The sequence below is a fragment of the Dicentrarchus labrax genome, unplaced genomic scaffold, assembly GCF_905237075.1.
Source record: "Dicentrarchus labrax unplaced genomic scaffold, dlabrax2021, whole genome shotgun sequence".
In the NCBI taxonomy this organism is placed as follows: domain Eukaryota; kingdom Metazoa; phylum Chordata; class Actinopteri; family Moronidae; genus Dicentrarchus; species Dicentrarchus labrax.
In genome coordinates, this window is record NW_026136712.1 from 21,271,873 (window position 1) to 21,291,871 (window position 19,999).

The window sequence follows — 19,999 nt, forward strand, 5'->3', positions numbered from 1 at the left end:
TAAATGGAAACCCTTACATACCTGTACCTGAGTAATTTACCTGAGTAATTTACCTGAGTACATATGTTGTGTGTAATTTAAGACCCGGTACATGAAAAGTACATGAACCCGGAAGGCATTCACATACCTGAACCCATCACCTTTTAAAATCCACAGACTGAGCGGAGGGGGCGGAGCTACGGTGCACACCTGAGGCCCAAGCCCCGCCCCCTCCCTCTCCGCTCCACTCAGATAACGTTGCTGTCGCTTTGTAGTAGCACCATCCTGTTGTGTTTGCCTCACATACGAACACAAAAACATCACAGGTGGGATTAACGCGATGGCTGACAGCTGAAACCCGCCGAACGTTTACAGGTAAGCTCCTTTCCCCAGAGATGCTAAACAAGCTAGTCCAAACAGGTGCAGGCTGGATTTAACCGCGAATATAAAGCTTATATAAAGACGTGGAGTTTGCCGAAGATAGCCGAATGTGTTATTGTCTCAGTGTCAACGTATTAAAGTCGTGTTTTAGTCGACCGAGCCTTTCCTGAGGACAGGAGAGTTATTTTCTTCAGTTTCTGTATGAGGTTTTGGCGCTGCGCCCACACATGAGTGTGTTAGCTTAGATTTTTAGGCTCTTAAAGCCACCAGGAGTTAGTTTGTGCAGCTGGACTTCATCACCTTCTGTGAACAGGTATAGGAGACACAATGTGCCAGAGGAATAGCAGCAATATAACCCTTCTTATTATTGGTTTTTAAGGGTTTAAGGTGGACTGAAGTTGTGTTCCTGCACTGTTATTCCAGAGGGCAAACTGCACACAGGGTCTGGGTTAATAACTCAGTGAGCTGTTTGTAGTCTGATAACAAGTCTGTTTCCCCATCATGTGTAATATAATGTCTCAGGTGTCCCATATAGAGCAGGAGCCTTATCACTGGCCTACTTAATACTGTAGTCTTTATTATAACGTATTAAAGTCAGACAATAGCTCTTTGTATGAGCAGTAATCAGAAACCACCGGTTGATCATCAGGTCAGTCAACAATTCTGATCATTTATTTATCATTTTAATCATTTAACTGAGCTAAAATGTCAAATATTGACTCAGCAGCTTCCAGATTGTTGTTGCTGGACTGTAAACTGAATATTTTTGTGTTTTTCGGCTGAAACAAAACAAAACATTTGAATCATATTGATCTCTTACATGATATAAATGATCAGTCAATTTATCATAAATGAAAATCACTGTTAGTTACAGCCCTGGTTGGAGTAGCTCTTTGTGTGTTTATCAGGCTGTAACCATCAGTGTTAATGGCTGAACATCATATGGCTGAAATAATTAATAATCAGTGGATCAAGGAGAATTTATTGGCAATCATTTTGATCATCAATGAATCAATTAATCAATATAATAGCAGTTTCAGCTGCGTTTCTCTGTTTTACATCATTGTAAACTGAATATTTTCATGTTCTTCAAACAGAACTTGAACTTTATAAAGCCATTAATGAGATGATCCACCAATAATAATAATAATAATAATAATAATAATAATAATAATAAGCAGATGAATTGTTTCCCGCCGGCTGCAGGTTGGAATAAGCTGCTTTTTGTGCTCAAGTGCACTGATGTTCTCGCTCCTTTTATGCACGTCTGCACCTGTTCACACACTTTTAAATTGGATCCACACCTGCTGGGGAGAGATTTTTAAACCACTAACGGCTGCACGCAGGGTTTTTGAGAAAGGTAATGTTATCCAATCGTCTGCTGCGTGCTGTGTGAGGAGAATAATGGAAGATATTCAGATTCTCTCTCTCTCTCTGTGTGAGCCAGACAAACCTTCACTGCCTGATCAAAGCACCGCGTCTGTCTGTAAACCTGCAGGCTGCCACCGGTTCTCCTCACACGCTGCATGAGCTGCAATAATAACACAACAAACTAAATTTATGTCAAATGAGCTTTAAATTAGTTAAACGACTGAGGATGTAACTCGACACACAAAGTGGTTTTTTTTTTCTTGATTTTTCTTCAACAAAATGAGATAAAAGACAATTTATGACTTTATTTCTCAGACAAAAATCTACAAAATGTGTTTTCTTTATCTGTTTATGAGGTAGAAACGACGCACGTTGCTAAAAACAACACGAAATGTCTGTTGATAAAAGGTTATATTGAATATTTGCTGTTAGTCCACTTTGTTCCAGACTAATCTCTATAAATCTTACCTACTTCAGTGATCCTCTGACCTTTCCTTCAGTGCGGAGGTCAACAAAGAGCCTTTTTTGGCCCCACAAATCTAAAATAAACACATATTTTGAGCTTTATAAATCTGGTTTCTCGCTGCTGATCAAACCCAGTAAACCAACAAGTCTGTCTTCTTTATTTCCCTCCTAGACTTAGGATAAGATATTCAAGACAGGATGTAACGTACGACGCACGTTTTAGTTGCTGACATATTAAAACTTTTATCTGTGTGTAAAAGTTAACCATTTTTACAACTTTGATAAATGATCAACAAAAACTGTTTCCATATAATCTTTTGTCGAGAAATGTTTCTGTAAATCACAAAACTAAGTTAGCGTCACTTAAAATTACTAATATACTTAATTAAACTTTCAATGGGATCAGTTTATGAATCTCACAGCAAACTAAACTTTAACTGTATTTTTTAATGTTTAAAATGTAAGTTTTGGACTATTCGTGAGATAAAATAAACCTCTGAAGACATAATTTAATCTTAGTTTCAGCCGCAGACATTAGAATTAATTCAGAATTAGACTTTATAATTAAAACCAGCGCACATTTAACACGTTAAAATCAACATCACACACACACACACACACACACACACACACACAGCCGTCTGTTTGTGATCAACTGTGATTATATTAAACGGCTCAATAACAACTACAGCACATTACGACGCAGTAGCATACGATGCTACTGGAAAACAACACGGTTGAGTCATACTTTCGTTACTCAGAATAGACTTTAGTGGCGCTGAGCCAGAGAACAATACAGACCAGACCTGCTGCTGCGTGTCGTCTGAATATAAAACATTTCCATAAACACTAACGTATAATAGTAAAATCTGTTTATTGTCTCTGCGACTTCCTGCTTCCTTTGTGACAGCAGAGTAAGTGTTTACCCAGCATCCTTCAGTGCAGAGGAAAGTGTTGTAGGGTTGTGTGATCATTTAATATTAATATACAGTGAAATCATCGTGTAATTAATTATTATTATGTATTTAAGAAGTGTTTTTCTGATGTGATGCAGAAAAATGAAAGTAAGGGAGTCAGTTTAATTATTATCTGTCATATTGTGATATGTGTATGTGTGTGTGTGTGTGTGTGTGTGTGTGTGTGTGTGTGTGTGTGTGTGTAGAAATCAGAAAAATGTGAGTCATGTTTTGGAACTGAACATTTAATTCATCCTGTTATAAAAAGAGTTGTAAGTTAATGTTTCTGACAGCGTGGCCGACTTTATTGATCCTTTAGGTTAAAATGTTCTGACTTGTTTGTCCAGTATTTAGAAAACTTCCTCACATCAGCCTCAACTGTTCTCTGTGTTAAAACTGAAACTTAATGTTGGGCCACAGGACAAAAGCAAACACCTGTTGTATTGTATTATATTGTATTATAATGTTAAGATGGAAACTGGTTCAATAAGAATCGTTACAATGAGCTTGTTTTTGTTGCCGCCAGCAGTTTTGATCCTGTTCACTAACCTTTGTAGACCCACAGACTATAATATTCTATTAATGTGTAAACAGTGAATTCATCTACAGAAAGAACAGAGCCTCTGTTTTTATACACACACAAAACTATTTTATTCTAGCTTAGCAACACAGATTGCTGGACTGTCTGGTGATGGTACAGAGTTAAAGAACGTTAACAAAATAAAACAAAACCCAGCATAATCAGTGATTTATATTCTTATTATTAACTTTGCGAGATAAATCTGGTGGCCCACATTGAACCGTATGGGCTCAACTGAACACAGTACACATTAAACCTGTTAAACATCAGACTGTAACATTAAATTCAGCCTCACAGAGCAGCTACAGAGGCTTTATATTCTCCTGTAGCTTTAGAAATCACCTAAACGTTATATTTAAGTATTTATTGTTGATTAATCGGCTAAAGTTTAGCTGGCAGACAACCACAACGCTGACGCAGAACACAGAACATAGAGCCAGAGTTTATACACATTATAATGCAGAAATGTTCCATATTATAACTTTATTTGAGATTAAAGTCCTGGTTTAAAGGTTGTAACGTGTAATCGGAGCCTTCCTCCTGCAGAAGAAGTGCTCTCCGCTCTCTGCGAGTCTCCTCTGTATAAATAAAGGTTAGCCATCGTTTGCATGTGGATTTCACTAGAGAGCTGATGGGGGTTTACGACAGAGCCGGTTACAGAGTCTGACCTCCCCTCCGTCCTCCCTTCAGGTAACATGATGGAGGTGGCGGGTCCCTGGACAGAAGTATTCGAGGGTTCGGAGAGGACGGATGCGTCCGGGAGAGCGGAGACGCTGTTGGGGAGCTCCACTCTGACTCTGGCTCCTCTGGTAGCCGATCCCCCGTCCGTACGCCGCTCCCAGCCCATCCTCATCACCTCAAACAGGTAGGACCAGCAGCGTGGAGCCACGTGGGCACAGACGGCTGTTACTCACTCGTAGTGGACATGAGTCAACAGACTCCTGCAGCAGGCGTTGGATGTTGACTCAAGCCGGTGACTCAACCTCGGGCTATAAGTCGTCTGACGTGTGAAGAAGTGACTAGTTTCTATTAAGACGAGTATAATGCCAGATACTCCCCGCCTTAGAGACACAAGTAATACAATGTTTGCAGAGAGGGTTGGCAGTGTGTGCTCTATTAGAGACACACTGGGGGAGTTCTGGTTTTCTTTCACTTCCTTTCTTCTCCCCCGAAGACTAAGAAAGCAAAGTTTTATTGATGCATCGACGAGATAACTTAAATATTAATGCTGTCAAATAAATTTTAGGCCTTAAAATGTCTGTAACTATGATATAAACAGGCCTTAAACATGGATTGGGTCTAATGTAAGTTGTATAAAGTTGCAATAAGCATTGATTTTACTGTAACAGCCACAAAATAAATAATAAAATCTTAAATTGAACCTGTTGAAACCTTGAAACTGTGAAAAATATAACACGTTAATCAAACATTATCTATTCTATTTAGTTCAGTCTGTAAATAGTAAAAAAAAAAAGGAGCCATTAAATCTGTAATAATCAATATTTTATATGAACAAAGGAGGAAGTGACTGCGTGTAATGTCACAGGAGTTAATATTCATCCCTGTTTTGGTTTTACGGACCCCGAATGAACCGTATTTTACTGGAAGGAGCAGCAGTTGTACAAAAACACACAAATATAATGAAGATAGAAACAATTGGACCTCTGTATTTTGGTATTTTTACAGCAAATTAGATTTATTTCCAGTCAAAGGAACATAATTAACAACATTAGACACAAAAATGCTCCATCATTGATGTGTTTAGTGACACAGAGGAAGTAAAAATGATCTGTTAAAATATAGAATCTCACCTCCTTTAAGAGCAATATCTAATTACATGATAAGACAATGTGTCGGTTTCTCCTTTTAATGAGTTTGTCTGTTGTGTTTCCAGGACGAAAGGCGAAGAGTCGTTCTCCTCCTCCTCTGTCCCATCCATCCCCAACCCTTTCCCCGAGCTCTCCAGCCCTCCGGTGCTCATCAGCTCTCTTCCACCGCAGTCCAACGACAAACATGTGAGTTCAAACCCTCGCCGGGAGCCGATTTAGACGTCTGTTGCGTCTGAAATGGGCCAAACTGATCGATCGAATCATTTTATCTCCATTCAAGTTAACGGAGGATTAAACCGTAAACTAGCTCTCTGTATGTGCGTCCTCTGAGGCAGCGGTTCCCGACCTTTTCCCTTAAAGGACCCCTTTACTATAATTAAGTTAAAACTGACTAAGTGACATATTTTATGTATATTTCATATTCAATGCATAACAATAACAGTAAGGAACAACTGATAAACTAAACAATGAACACAAAAACTGCAGGAAGTTTGTGTAAAATGAGCAATTCGTATGAATTTTTAGAAACTTTCTCCGTCTACAGACTTAATATTCTTCTTTTTTTTTACATTCATTGTTTTATTAGCTCTTAAAGGTCTTAAATAATAATCTAACTCTTTAAAAATAGTAATTTCATTTAATTTTCTTCACATAAATGAACAGATTGCTGAGATATAGACCTACTGTTTCTAAGTTGTAAGTTAACTTAAAATCAAGAAGGCCTCGCGACCCCCTGTGAAGCTCTGGCGACCCCCACTGGGGGTCCTGACCCACTGGTTGGGAACCACTGCTCTACGGGTTTGTTCTTTTCCTTTCACTTCACCATCTTAGTTTCATTTTTACAGCACAAATGATGAATTACAGGCACTGAGGCTTCATTTTAGAGTCGGGCAGTATTTTCTTACTGTCAATAAATTGCGTTAAAATACCAAAACCATCAATTAATACTGTTCACTATTTACCCGAATGTGTATTAATCCGCCACTGAAAGTAGTCCCATTTCCTCCTGTTTGAGTAACATTTGATAAAAACTACAGAGACCAGCTGTTTTCTGAGTCTTTTTACAAACTTAAACTACGTATTTGATAAAGCTCTGCACCGTAAGAACCACATAATATAAAGAAACTAACACTGTTGGTTTTTTGGGGGGGTTTTCATTTGATTTATTAACAGAAAGAATAACACAGAATACAAGCAGCATAATCCTCCTCGCAGTATTTGTCCAGACAAATCTCAGCTCCCTGTGTTAATCCCCTCACACCTGTCTGATCTGTAGGGTCTGACAGGTGGATCCTCTCGCTGTGTCTCAACCTGTTTGCTAGCAGGGCCGAATGGAGGTTGGCTGTGATTGTGACTGACAGCAGAGCTGTGTTGCCATGCCTGCGCTGCCTTATTTTGACTCACAAACACTGCCAGAATAAACATGTCTGTAATTACAGCAGCGTGAAGCCACGCCGCGCTCCCCACGGGGCGTTTCGTGTACAGCGATGGAAGCGAACAGGCGGTTTCGTGTAGGCCTGCAGCTGTTTGTTATCGGTTGGTTTGTGTTCATTTGGACCACATCTGGACCGCTGAAGGGCTGATTTGTGTTGGTGGTTTTCAGTATTTCTCAAATTATGATTTTACTGGGATGAGAACAAGAGTTTAACAGTGTTTTTAGTGTTACAGTATACGGCCAAAAGTATGTGGACATCTTTTGAACCACTAATGATAGTGTCCAATCTACAGTATATGGTGATTAGTATGTCCACATACTTTTTTATACTTGTGATTTTAAGCTGTTTTGTTCCAGTGAAGCTTTTGAAAACTTCAAATCTCTATAATATTTATGAATAAATACGAAACAAAGTTAACAAAATACATCTTTAGTTATTGTTTATTAAGTGTTTAATGAGAAAAAACACCATTAGGAAACAAGTCGTTTTCTGATTTCGAAACAAAAATCTGTTAGCTGCAAACCCAAATGACCCATCAAACAATTGTTTAATTAGCCAATTAGTTTCTCAATTAACCGATTTGTCTATAAAATGTCAGAAAACTGCAGGAAAGTTTGTGTAAAACGAGCGATTTTGAGCAAATTATTTCCTGTAAATATTGATCAGAGATTAGTTTTCCTGATAGTTTTAGAAACCTTTTATACAATTTTCTTATCGTATTATTTTTATTTTCTTTGTATCTAAACTATATAAACTTAAATAAAAACACAATTTCATTTAGTTTTGTTAAGAAAGTATCAAAAATGTTGAGCTATCGGCTCACTGTGTATATTTATACGTTTTCTTACGCCTCTAAAAATGAAGAAAGCCTCATGACCCCTGTGAAGCTTTAGCGACCCCTAGTGAGGGTCTCACTAAAGCAAACCGTTTTATATTTCCCACACCCAAATAATAATAATAATACTAATATTAATAATCTGTAATGTAATACATTATTTAACTCTCAAAGAAATTGTAGAAACTGATTTCATCGAATATTTTAAGTAACACAAACTTAGTTACAGAAACATTCCTGATTAAGTACTTTAATAAGTTGTTTTCACAGTACAAATATCAGTTTTACTTCAAATGTTTGATGTAATTCAATTTCTTTGGTAAATGAACTTAAATGAACTAACTTAACTTTATTTGAAGTAAACACAAAGTGCTGAACATTAAAGGAAATTATTGTGACAATAAAAACAAGGAAAATAAAATAGCATTAAAACACATCAGGAGAAAGTAAAAGACCTTCAGACAGTCTGATCCAGAGTTTCTGGAGTATAATTAACTCTTTGTCTCCGTATGGTTCAGATTAACAGATTAAAAACTATCTGCACCTTTCAGACGCTCCTGCAGCGAGTTTGAGTGTTTGTGATTTAATCTCCTCTGTTGTCGCACTCTGTAAACTCTACGCTCCCAATCACAGACCCTGAATTTGTTCTGAGTAAAGAGAAACATATTTTACTGGACCGGATATCGAACTGTGAGGTTTCCCCCCGGAGGAATGTTCCTCCCCCATAATCCTCCCCGGTCGGTGCTTGTTCGACTCAACCCGCCCAACCAGTCGGGACTTGCTGATTGACAGCCGCCGGGTTTCTGGCCGGGCAGGTTTGTTTTCTTTTGGTTTAGAGACGTGCTGCTGGATCCCGATCCCGCCGCTGCGTCAGACAGCAGCACGTCTCTGAGAAACGTCCTGACCCCTGAATGACCTGCACCCAGTTCAACCTCGACGGCATCGGCGACGCAGATCGAACCGTACGCACGACTGCTTTCTCAGATCTGATCTTTTTCCTCCACACATGAGTACACACACTGGGAGAAAGCAAGAAGTAGACGTGCAAGGACGTGTGTTTTTAGACATTTCTTTCTTTCACCAGAACGCCGTCGACTCGCAGAATAAGAAATGAAAGCTGCGTCTGTAATTTGAGAAAGGAATTAAAGACAAACGAGTTGGAGGAGGGATACGACGTGTCTAAAATTAGGGAGAATTTCTCTTAAAGTGGCTCGTCCTGTTAAATACAGACTGCCTGCTGACAGGTTCTTGGCCTCGCATTCTGGCTTCTTGTTTTTTTGGCGTGTACCGACGTCGGTTCGATGCCAAAACAAAGTGTGCAAAGTATGTTGTGTATTCAGTGACTCAGATTGAACCTGTTTGCCCAACGCTTTAAGGCCAATTCCTTCAGAAAGAACTTCTTAAATTCACAGATCAGATGAAAAACTGCCTGATAATTCTGAGGTACCTTACTGGAATATTTCCATTTTATCCTCCTTTATACTTCTACATTTATCTCACAGGTGGAGTTAGTAGTTAGATGATGGAGATTGTTATAAATTGTTAAAGTAGAACAATTACTCATTGATTTGGAGAATTAAGCAATAATTGGTAAACACACTGAATTAGATGTTAATCACAATATGATGTTTTTACCATATCGTGCAGCCCTGAACACAATAACTGCAGGAAGTTTGTGTAAAACGAGCAATTTGCATGAATTATAATCAGTTATCATTAGTTTACTGATATTTTTAGGAACTTTTTAGACTTTTTTTCTGTATTATCTATTTTTTAACAATCATACATACTATCTAAACTAAATAAACTAAAAGAAAAATACAGTTTAATAAAAGCCAGTTGAATGCTTTTAATGTGAAGCAGCAGCAGTAGGACAGTCTGTTATCAGTGAGATAAAATTATGCTGGATTACAGTATGAATACCAGTGTGGGAATGGCAGACTCCACCACTAATAATAAACACTACTATATAGAGCAGTGGTTCCCAACAATGGCCAACCACCAGAGACAAGAAAACACAAAAGAAGCCTCTTAAGTCTGTATGATTGTTAAAAATGTTAGAAAAATCCACAATACAGACAGAAAATTGTATAAAAAGTTCCCTAAACAGGAAATAATCTGCTCAAAATTCATCCAAATCTCTGGTTTTACACAAACTTCTTGCAGTTACTAAGTTCACTGTTTGGGTTTAGTGTACAGTTTTAATATAAAAAGAAATATACATAAAATATGTCACTGAGTCAGTTTAATTAATGATAGAAAATGTTGGGAACCAGTGCTGTAGAGAATATAAATACATAAAGGGGCTTTACAAACGACATGCAGACCATAAATTGTATCAGAAACGTTGGTTTTGCGTCTTTTACTGTGAATATTTCTCCCTGTGCTTCGTGCAGCTGATAAAGGTGTACGGAGAGGACAGCCACAGCCGGTCGGTGTGGGTCGCTCCGAGAGCTACAGCCAGGGAGGTGTGTCACATGTTGGTCCAGACGGCTCACTGCAGCGATCAGGAGAACTGGGCTCTGCTGGAGCTCCACCCCGCCCTGGGCCTGGGTAAGACTGTGACTGTGTGCTGAATGAATGTGACGTTATAAAATGTTTAATGTTTCACACACATGTTCTCTCCTCTCTCTCCTGCAGAGAGATGTCTGGAGGACCACGAGGTCGTGCTGCAAGTTCAGGCCACCTGGTCTCTCAAAGGCGACACGAGGCTCGTTTTCCGCAAAAACTACGCCAAGTACGAGTTCTTCAGGAAACCGACGGTGAGTTTAAAGATGCATTATCACGAGATAACAGAACACCTCAGGCGGGAGAATTCTTGCTGCTCTGCCGGCTCGCTGGAGGCTGACGAGGCCTGACGTCATGCTGGTTTGGTGGTTGTGAGTGATTGGCAGGTTGCGTGCTGGTGCAGACACACTTACTGAGCGCCTCAGGTATTTCATTACATCAGATCTGCTCTGTCGCCTGTGCTGCTAAACAAAGGTGACAGTTTGCGTAGAGAACTGGTTCTGATGAACCTCCCACCGCTGTCTCTGTAAAGTTTGCCCACACTGCCTCCAGAAGGCACAACTTTGAATTAGATTCACTGCGTTAATTACACTCATACCACCCGTGTGTCTGCTTATTGGAGTCATTTATGGATCAAACTAATCATTATTTTCTTTATTGTTTGTTTATTAAATGAGTAGAATAGTAATTTCGCCTCAGATATTCAGTCACATTAATATAAAACAGAGCAACGCAACTGGAACAGGAGAGTTTTTGGTCTATTTTTTCACATTTTTACCTCTTGAAACAGAATTAAAAAGATTGATTAGTTATCAGAATTGTTTTCTTTCAGCTCTACAGTCACTTTTCATGTGCAAACAAAGACGGCAGCAGGATCTCCGTCCTCCCTCTGAGTGCATCTGAACATTGCTCGCATGGTTAAACCTCACTGAACAATTCAGTTATTATGTTTCCTCTGATTCGTCCTAAACGAAGGAGAATGAGTCCCACAAGCTGCGTGTCCAAAGGAGGCTGAAGATGGAGCTTCTCTTGTTTCCTGTTCAGAGGAGTTTAAATGACAACCTTCTCCTTCCTTCCTTCCTTCCTTCCTTCCTTCCTTCCTTCCTTCCTTCCTTCCTCCTCGCAGCTCTTCTTCCCAGAGTGCATGATCTCCGACAGTGCCGATGTCAGCAAGGGGATGACGTCGTCGGAGCTCATTCAGGTAAAAACCAGCTGGAATCAGGAAGCCGATTCGTCAACGTACGAGCTTTAACTGTCGGTTGAGTGTATTTATTTAAAGTTTCTCTCCAAACTTCATACAGGTCATAAATAATTACTGAAAACATTATAAAAGACTGTGAACTGAAGTTAGACTGTTTATAACACTTTATTCTTTGGTGTTAGAAACTCAGAAATCATATTTATCGTTTTCCAGAGACTTTATAGTAACATGAAGGCTGAAAATACATTTTCCATTAATATTCTCATTTAATTATTGTATAATTTTGATATAAACTGAAGTAAATAAAACAGTAACATGTATTATAATAAGATAGAATAAGATTAAATTCTGGAAACAGAGAATGTTTGATTTTATTTGTAGTGATTTAGACATTTGAATGAATATTATATTCATAGGTATGTTTTTATTAGTGTATAATCACTTGAATATAGGAACCGGACAAACTAAACACTCGTTTTTGGCAGGTTTCACAGCCATTATAGTTTCTCCTGCACGTTTGGAAGTGGAGACGAAGGCGAAGGGGTTGCAATCAGTAACCAGAAGCCACTAAATCCTCCACATTGGACCTTTTTTAAGTGTAGCTCACTTTAAACAAGGTCCTCTTACACTGATCAGAACTCAGAAATGAAAATGAGCTTTCTGATCGCGTCCCACAATTCAGGACGAATATGAGCTGAAAGTAACGAGTCCTGTGTGTCTCTCAGGACCTGCTGAAGTCTGGGACGTGTCCAGAGATCCAGGGGTTCCTGCAGGTTAAAGAGTCCAGTCGTAAGTCCTGGAAGAAGGTCTACTTTTTCCTCCGCCGCTCCGGACTCTACTGCTCCAACAAAGGCTCCTCCAAGGTCAGCAACATTGTCATCGACGCCATAAAACAGAACCAGCAGCACTTTAAACATGTGTTAAACATCTGTACATCTGTGTGTGTGTGTGTGTGTGTGTGTGTGTGTGTGGATTTAGGAGCCTCGGCACCTGCAGTATGTGGCCGATCTGGAAGATTTGAACGTGTACACCGTGGTGAACGGCCGTAAACTGTACGGAGCGCCGCTAGACTTCACCTTCTGTATCAAGGTAACCGCTTTCCTCAAGGCGTCCACCAACACGGGACAAAATGTCCTCAAACCAGACAGAACATTGTGTTAGTACAGACCTCTGTGTGTGTGTGTGTGTGTGTGTGTGTGTGTGTGTGTGTGTGTGTGTGTGTGTGTGTGGCAGCCCACTGTTTAGCATTCATGTCATTCTTGTGATTATTGTGGAGGATTGAGTCAATATTGTTCACATTCAGCAGCAGCAGCAGTCGGAGCTGTGTGAACAGTGAACATTAACAATCATACAGACTTTAAAAGCTTCTGATCATTGTTCTGTTATTTACTTTGCATCTACTTTTCTTCACAGAAATTAACCAAATACTGACATATCGACCAACTGTGTATATTTTTTAAGTTTTCTTACTCCCCTAAAAAGCCCCCCCCGTGAAGCTTTGGCGACCCCTAGAGGTTGCCACTGCTACCCACACTAGTGATGAGAAGACAGTTTTTTTAAAGTAATCCGGTTTTCAGTTCTGTATTATCTAATACAGCCTCAGCTGGGAGAAGTGTGCAAGCTCTCTTATCTATAAATCAACAAAAAACAACAACAAAATGTAGAGACTGGAAATATTCTCTTACCCCCAAATGCCACCAGAAATGGTTGCGATGCTACATCAACATTGTGGCACCAGGGCAGATGTCAGTCAGAGGAGAGTTTAAGCAGAGAAACACAAGTTTTGTTTCAAACCGTGTTTCAGACACAACGTTATAAAGGTGGAATTTCCACCTATTGTTCTTATTAATCAGAAAAATGCAGCCGTACACCTCCTGAATTTAATTTAATTTAATTTTTTCTCTCTTTTATCAAACTGATATTAGCTCAACTTAGCTCCCTGGGTGGATGTTGGTCCAACAATCACCATTTTATTCCCGCTGTCTCTCCCTGGGTTAACTCCCTGAACGAGAGTCCGTCACTGAGCTGTGGCTCTCACTCGTTCTTCAGAGGCTGACTATGACAAAAATCGACCAAAAGCAATCTCCCTCCTCCCGTTTCCTGTCACTCTCCAGCTAATCTCTCTCAATTAAACTGACTTTGTGTCTCGCAGCCGTCCAGGAACCCGGTTCGGACTCAGGACTTGAGGATCTTATGTGCCGACAACGAACAGACAAGAACGTGTTGGACGTCCGCTTTCAGATTGTTCAAGGTGAATAAAATAACCTCACACACACTGAATAACCACCACGTTAACATTTACTGACCAGTATTTACTGTGTGTGTGTGTGTGTGTGTGTGTGTGTGTGTGTGTGTGTGTGTGTGTGTGTGTGTGTGTGTGTGTGTGTGTGTGTGTGTGTGTGTGTGTGTGTGTGTGTGTGTGTGTGTGTGTGTGTGTGTGTGTGTGTGTGTGTGTCAGTACGGGAAGCAGCTTCAGTGCAACTACCAGTTATCCAAGTCGGCTGCGAAGTTGAAGCCGCAGAGCCGAGAAGGAACCAGACTGACAGATGGCAAAGTGAGATCATCAACAGACACCACGAGATGCAGAGGATTCTGGGAAATCATTTCACTGTGTCATCTCACGTTTACACCGTTTGTGTGTGTTTGTGTGTGTTTGTGTGTGTTTGTGTGTGTGTGTGTAGTCAAAGTCGGAGGCGAGCCTGGTGGCCATGGACTTCTCGGGGAAGGCCGGCGGACGGGTCATCCAGAACCCGACGGAAGCCCAGAGCGCTGAGAGGGAGGAAGGACAAGCCTGGAGGGTGAGGAAGAGGGACTTTTTTTCCTCAAGTGACTCCTCTTCTTCATCACGTAAACTGACTGACTGACATATTTTATTGATATTTCATATTCTATAACAGATCAGAGATTAGTTTTCCTGATGTTTTCCCAACAATTCTCTGTGTGTATTCTGTATTTTACATGTTTTTTAACAATCAATACATATTTAATAAGATTCTTTCAGTTTCAGTCCTTCAGATAATTTCAGTGTTTAAAAGACCTTTCTCCCCCTTACAAACAGCTCAGCTTTGCCTGAGGTAAAACCACAGATCATAAGGATTTAAGATTTCAAAGGACCTTTACTCTGTAACATTTCATCTTACCCACGATGTGGTTCGCTCCTCGGTGTGAAATGTCAGTAATAATCCCTCAACACGGCTCGTCTGGTAGAGCGCCGTACATTTTATCATCCAGATTCAACCACAAACGAGGGTCAAACATACAGAAATCAGATCCGTGTTGTAACACACCTGGGGGGGCTGTATCTCCGCATGTGGTTCACTTCTGTAAAGGAAAGTAAACGCAAAGTAAATTGTCTAATAGTACAAGGGTCAGGGAGAAAAACACTGAATTTGTCACAAAAGAAGCCTCTTAAGTCTGTATGATTGTTAAAAATCATTAAAAATCCATAACACAGACAGAGAATTGTATAAAAAGTTCCCTTAACAGGAAATAATCTGCTCAAAATTCATCCAAATCTCTGGTTTTACACAAACTTCCTGCAGTTACTGAGTTCACTGTTTGGGTTCATTGTTCAGTTTGTAATATAATATGAAATATACATAAAATATATCAGTTAAGCAGTTTAATAAATGATAGAAAAGAAGTCCCAGAATTCCTCTTTAAGGAGGGAAAGTGACGTATAAAAGGCTCCACAAACGTCTGACATTGTGTTTCTGTTGTGTTTTGGTCGCTGATGAAGAGGAGGGAAGCCCTGAGGTGCAGTCTGCCCAACCTGAACTCTGGAGCGAGACCTACCTGTAAGTCCACGTGAGAGGAGACGGGGGTCGGGGGGGTCGGGGGGGCAGATATTTTCTGAATAAATGGTACTGTGTGCTCACTCTCCTCTGTCGGTGTGCGTGTAGCCATCCACAAGTCCCAGCCGTGGTTTCATGGCGGCGTGTCCAGGAAGGAGGCTCAGAGACTGATAGAGAAGCAGGGCCTGGTGGACGGGTGAGTGGAGGAAACTGTGTGCTTCTTAACTGTCCCTGCAGCCCAGTATCCCGAGAGATTACATCCATATTGGAAGATCCTGCACCTTTATGATTTATGTCCATGTGTGCACAGAAAGTGAGTCTGTCACAAACGTTGTTATTGAACGTTTTCTGGGGTTTTGCAGTCAGATAGAAACAATTGTGAGAGAAACATGGTGTTACGGAGGTTAATTGGTGCTAAACAACATGACAGAGCCGATGTGTGCTGCACTCCAGAGGTTTGGTGATTAAAGCCTGACTGAGCTCAACATTTAGGATTTTTTGAGAACTCTAAGAAAACGTGACTGCGGCGCTGGCGAATTATACAAGCGATGACGTGTCTCCGGTTACTCATCGCCCAATCTGACACCCGGAGACGCTGAGCAGTCGGACGCAGACTGAGAGCAGATTGTAACGGAGCCACGTGGCGCAGTGCGAAGGAGCCTGATGGATACGTGTTTCCCTCCGGGGTTAAAGAAATGTTAAAGAGTTGTGTGTCTTTGTGTTGTAGGATGTTCCTCATCCGGGAGAGCCAGCAGCACGCGCAGTGCTTCGTCCTCTCGCTGTGTTACAAGCTGAAGACCAAACACTACCTGGTGATCCCTGTGAGTTCCCGCCAGTCTCTTAACGCAGTGCTTCACAACCCACGTTTTAAAATCACAAACCAAGAATATTTGTGCACAAATGAACGTTTCCTGATCATTTTTCCGGCTGTTTCTGCTTCACGGCTTATTACCATTTTGAAGCGATATGTGTTTGATAACTTCATCATCAGTAAAACACATTTGAAATACTTTATAAAAGAGACTAAATAAATGCATTTAGGTTAACAGACTCTCATTTTCCCCTCACACCAGCACTAATTTGGAGACACCATCTCCTTTGTACAGAAGTCACTTTATAAATGAGGCCGTTGAAGCACATTTAGTAGCAGTTAAAGACGTTTCATTACCTTATCAGCAAAACAATGAACACATTAATGTTAAATACTTTATAAATGAGAGAACAATAAGTGCATTCAGCAGGAGGAAGAAATTCTGCGACCTCATTGAGCTCCGTGTTTATTGAGCGTCCTGACTCTGCTTTTCCTCGTGTCCGCAGTGCGAAGACGGAGGCAGGAAGTACTTCACGATGGACGACGGCGTGACGCTCTTCATAGACCTCCTGCAGCTGGTGGAGTTCCACCAAATCAACAAGGGCATCCTCCCCGTGTGCCTCAAACACCCCTGCGTCTGTGTAGCACTATGAATCCCTTACACTTACCCCCCCCCCCAGTGTGTGTGTGTGTGTGTGTGTGTGTGTGTGTGTGTGTGTGTGTGTGTGTGTGTGTGTGTGTGTGTGTGTGTGTGTGATAATGTTATCAGGGTTGTAAGACGTGGACTCCTGGGAAGTGAAGCATATTGTCCGCCCCTCCTCTCTTTAGTGTTTTTAATTACGCTGACTACACGTGCAGCTCCAGACAGTGGTCGGTTTTTATTTGTAATTAACGAGCTGCCCCACCCCCCCGTAGGAGAATCGGATTAATTAGCCACCGAGTTTTATTGTGGAAAAAAAAGGGGCTTTGATTCTGATCCACGCTGCCGGCGATGAGGGCTGGAGGACGTGCAGGCGTGATGAGGGCAGCAGGGAGGATCTGATTCAGCAGGTCTCAGTGGCGGGCTGCGGCCACCAGGGGGCACTCTGACTCAAAGCTTTCAGCTCTGTAATTTAAAGAGATGAACACTGAAGGTAATTGTGATATTGTAATGATGAAAATACCCCAGGTTGCAATAATGTAGCATGTAAATTCTTGACTGTTTTTGTACAAAAAAACCAAAACAATCTGATGTTAATGACAGTGATGTTTCTCTCTCGCTATATTTGCACAACGATGGTGACGGGGAACAACATCGTCTGCTTTAAACAAACCAAATATCCAAATGACCAAAATAAACCTTTATTCTTTCCAATAAGAAAAAAGCAAAAACTGCTGAGGAAGACTGTAAGATGTGGTTAAAGCTCCGGAAAAAGCTAGTAAGCAGAACTTTTGTGGTAACACTTTATTTTACAGGTGTGTAATTTATAAAAAGAAAATGTCCTAATAACTCTGAAGTTTCCTGAGTGGGTTCAAACTAATTATAGATGTAAAGAGACACTGGAACTTTAATACAAAACACCAATATATCAGAAATAAACTTTTATTTGTGTGTAGACGAAGCAGTTCTAAGAATATTCTTATTTTTCCTCTAATTAATTATCTAATTAAAACTAAATTAAAGGTAATTTGGGAAATGACACACCTCTAAAATAAAGTGTTTATTACTGTTTTTTGTCCTCTGTGGTTGTATAAACATGTTTTCTTTTAAAATTTTGAATATTTGCACTTAACTGTTTTACATTTTCCAGTTCCAGTTCTGAAATGTCAGCACATACACAAATTATTATTCATTCATTCAGTCCAAAGTTTGCGGTTTTCCCTCATTTATTTTTAATCAAACTGGGTTTGTTAGTTTTATTTGCTTTAAATGTTTGTTTTTTGCCCTTTTTGGACCTGTTTTATATGTTTAAATAAATAATTTCATATTCAGTTTGTTTTTGTGTCGTTGACTCCAAAACAAGACGAGAAATATTAAAGAACAAGGAGGAATCATTTTGTGTTGATTGTGGCGTCCCCTGCCAGTGGATGACATTAAGAATATATATAATATAATAATATCCAATCTTCTCACTGGTGGTTTGTTAATGTGGCTCATATAGAAGCTTAAAGTATTAAACTGAGAACAAATGATGTCAAAACACCAACATTTATGTTCCGAATGTGTTTATTTGAATTGAATTTAAAACTGGATTTAACTATTAATAATATAACATTAATAATATAGCATGTCGGTAACAAACGCTCTAAAGGTCAGCTATATTTTAGCGATGGAAAAACTGGTATAGCCATTTTCAAAAGGGATCCCTTGACCTCTGACCTCAGGATTTCTGAATGAAAATGGGCTCTATGGGAACCCACAAATCTCCTCTTTGCAGACACTTTATGCTAATCTCATTCACATTTCTGCATGTGCTATAAAAGTGTTATTGTCTCCGGTGTGTTTGGATATTTCTGCATACTGAGGTTTGAAATTGAGACACAAACTTTCCAACTTTCTGGAAACATTACTTTTAGCTAATTATTTAACCTGCTCACCTGCTAACCAGCTTTCACTCTTCAATAACACCTAAAGTAGCTGAATCAATATTTAAAACTGAGCTCTACCGTCTCTCCTGGTTGGGAGGTAAAGGATCTGAACACTGCTCGCCCAGAAGAGAACGTCCTGCTCCTCCCGATTTAAATTAGATGATTTATAAAACCACTATCAGCCCAAAACTAGACTTAAAAAAAATAAAGAACCTTGGCCCGAGTCCTGACAGACCCATCGGTGGAGCCACATAAAAGGCAGCCTGGAGGTTATTGTGGAGCCCTGGCAGTCTGCACCGATCACAGATCCTCTGCTGGATGGCTCCGAGCTCCGAGGCTTCAGAAGCTAAAGAGCTGATTTCTCCACTGACCTACTCTCTCTCTCTCTCTCTCTCTGTGTGTGTGTGTGTGTGTGTGCACGGTTAAATACCAGTGTGCTCGGCTAACCCTTTCTCCCCGTGGAAGGGGTTGCCATGGCAACAAATTTTTTTGGCCTACATGGTCAGGTAAAGTGAATTACGGGGTAAAAAAAGCGTGGAGACGGGTCAGGAAGGCTTCGGAGGGAGCCGCGCAGTCAGACTGTGAATCCTGTAAAACAACTTAATAACAACAACATTTAATAAAAGAACTCGTTAACGTTAATTAAACACAACAAAATTAATTGTTGAAGTAATATGTCTGTTGTTTTGACTGCAGTAATTTAATTATTGGTGATATAATTCCTCATTTTCTCTAAGTTGACTTTATATCGTCACAAAAATGTAAGCCTCAAAATGAATTAGCTGACAGGTAATGTAATAATTTGCTTTAGTGGAAGAAAACTGAGTAAGTTAATTGTACCAATTTAATTCAGTTAATTGAACTTAAAATGAGTAAGTAAATTACACTCATTTATCCAAAGTTAATTAAAACATGTTTTTATCTGAATAAAGTAATAAAGTAATAAAACCTTTAACTCAGCTTCTTTATACAAATGTTACCAAACATTGTGATAGAATAAATAAAATGCTTAAAAAATATATATATGTTATAGGAAGTGATTTAAAAGTGTTATTTACTCAAATATACTTTAAAAGCGTATTTTGCCAAATTATTTCTTGTTGCATCCAGAACATCTGATAACAGTTTCTCTCGTATTAAAGTGGCAGTTTAATGTTGATGCTACAGTCACATATCATATACTGCTGGATTCAGCTCAATCAGACCTTTCTAACTAACCCTGGTTGGTGTTTGTGGGACAATCCCAGCCAAAGCTACCTTAAAGTAAATTAATACATTCATCATA

At 39.9% G+C, this 19,999-nt stretch overlaps 1 protein-coding gene across 1 annotated transcript; it reads left to right on the forward strand.

The window, feature by feature from the left end:
- Nucleotides 1-216: 216 nt before the first annotated feature.
- grb7 (growth factor receptor bound protein 7) lies at nucleotides 217-18,117 on the forward strand. The gene is made up of 15 exons (XM_051417381.1): nucleotides 217-354; nucleotides 4,423-4,597; nucleotides 5,627-5,747; nucleotides 10,229-10,385; nucleotides 10,473-10,594; nucleotides 11,467-11,541; nucleotides 12,267-12,404; nucleotides 12,520-12,630; nucleotides 13,694-13,792; nucleotides 14,000-14,095; nucleotides 14,223-14,339; nucleotides 15,281-15,338; nucleotides 15,444-15,531; nucleotides 16,063-16,156; nucleotides 16,653-18,117. The coding sequence occupies exons 2-15, from the start codon at nucleotides 4,428-4,430 to the stop codon at nucleotides 16,797-16,799; spliced, it is 1,593 nt and encodes a 530-aa protein (XP_051273341.1). The 5' UTR covers nucleotides 217-354; nucleotides 4,423-4,427; the 3' UTR covers nucleotides 16,800-18,117.
- Nucleotides 18,118-19,999: the final 1,882 nt, after the last annotated feature.

Bases quoted from the DNA above. Each gene is read 5' to 3' on its own strand.
- grb7 (XM_051417381.1), top strand. From the start codon at position 4,428: ATGATGGAGGTGGCGGGTCCCTGGACAGAAGTATTCGAGGGTTCGGAG. The intron at 10,386-10,472 runs GTAAGACTGTGA...TCTCTCCTGCAG, and splicing joins CCACCCCGCCCTGGGCCTGG to AGAGATGTCTGGAGGACCAC. The intron at 15,339-15,443 runs GTAAGTCCACGT...GTGTGCGTGTAG, and splicing joins CTCTGGAGCGAGACCTACCT to CCATCCACAAGTCCCAGCCG.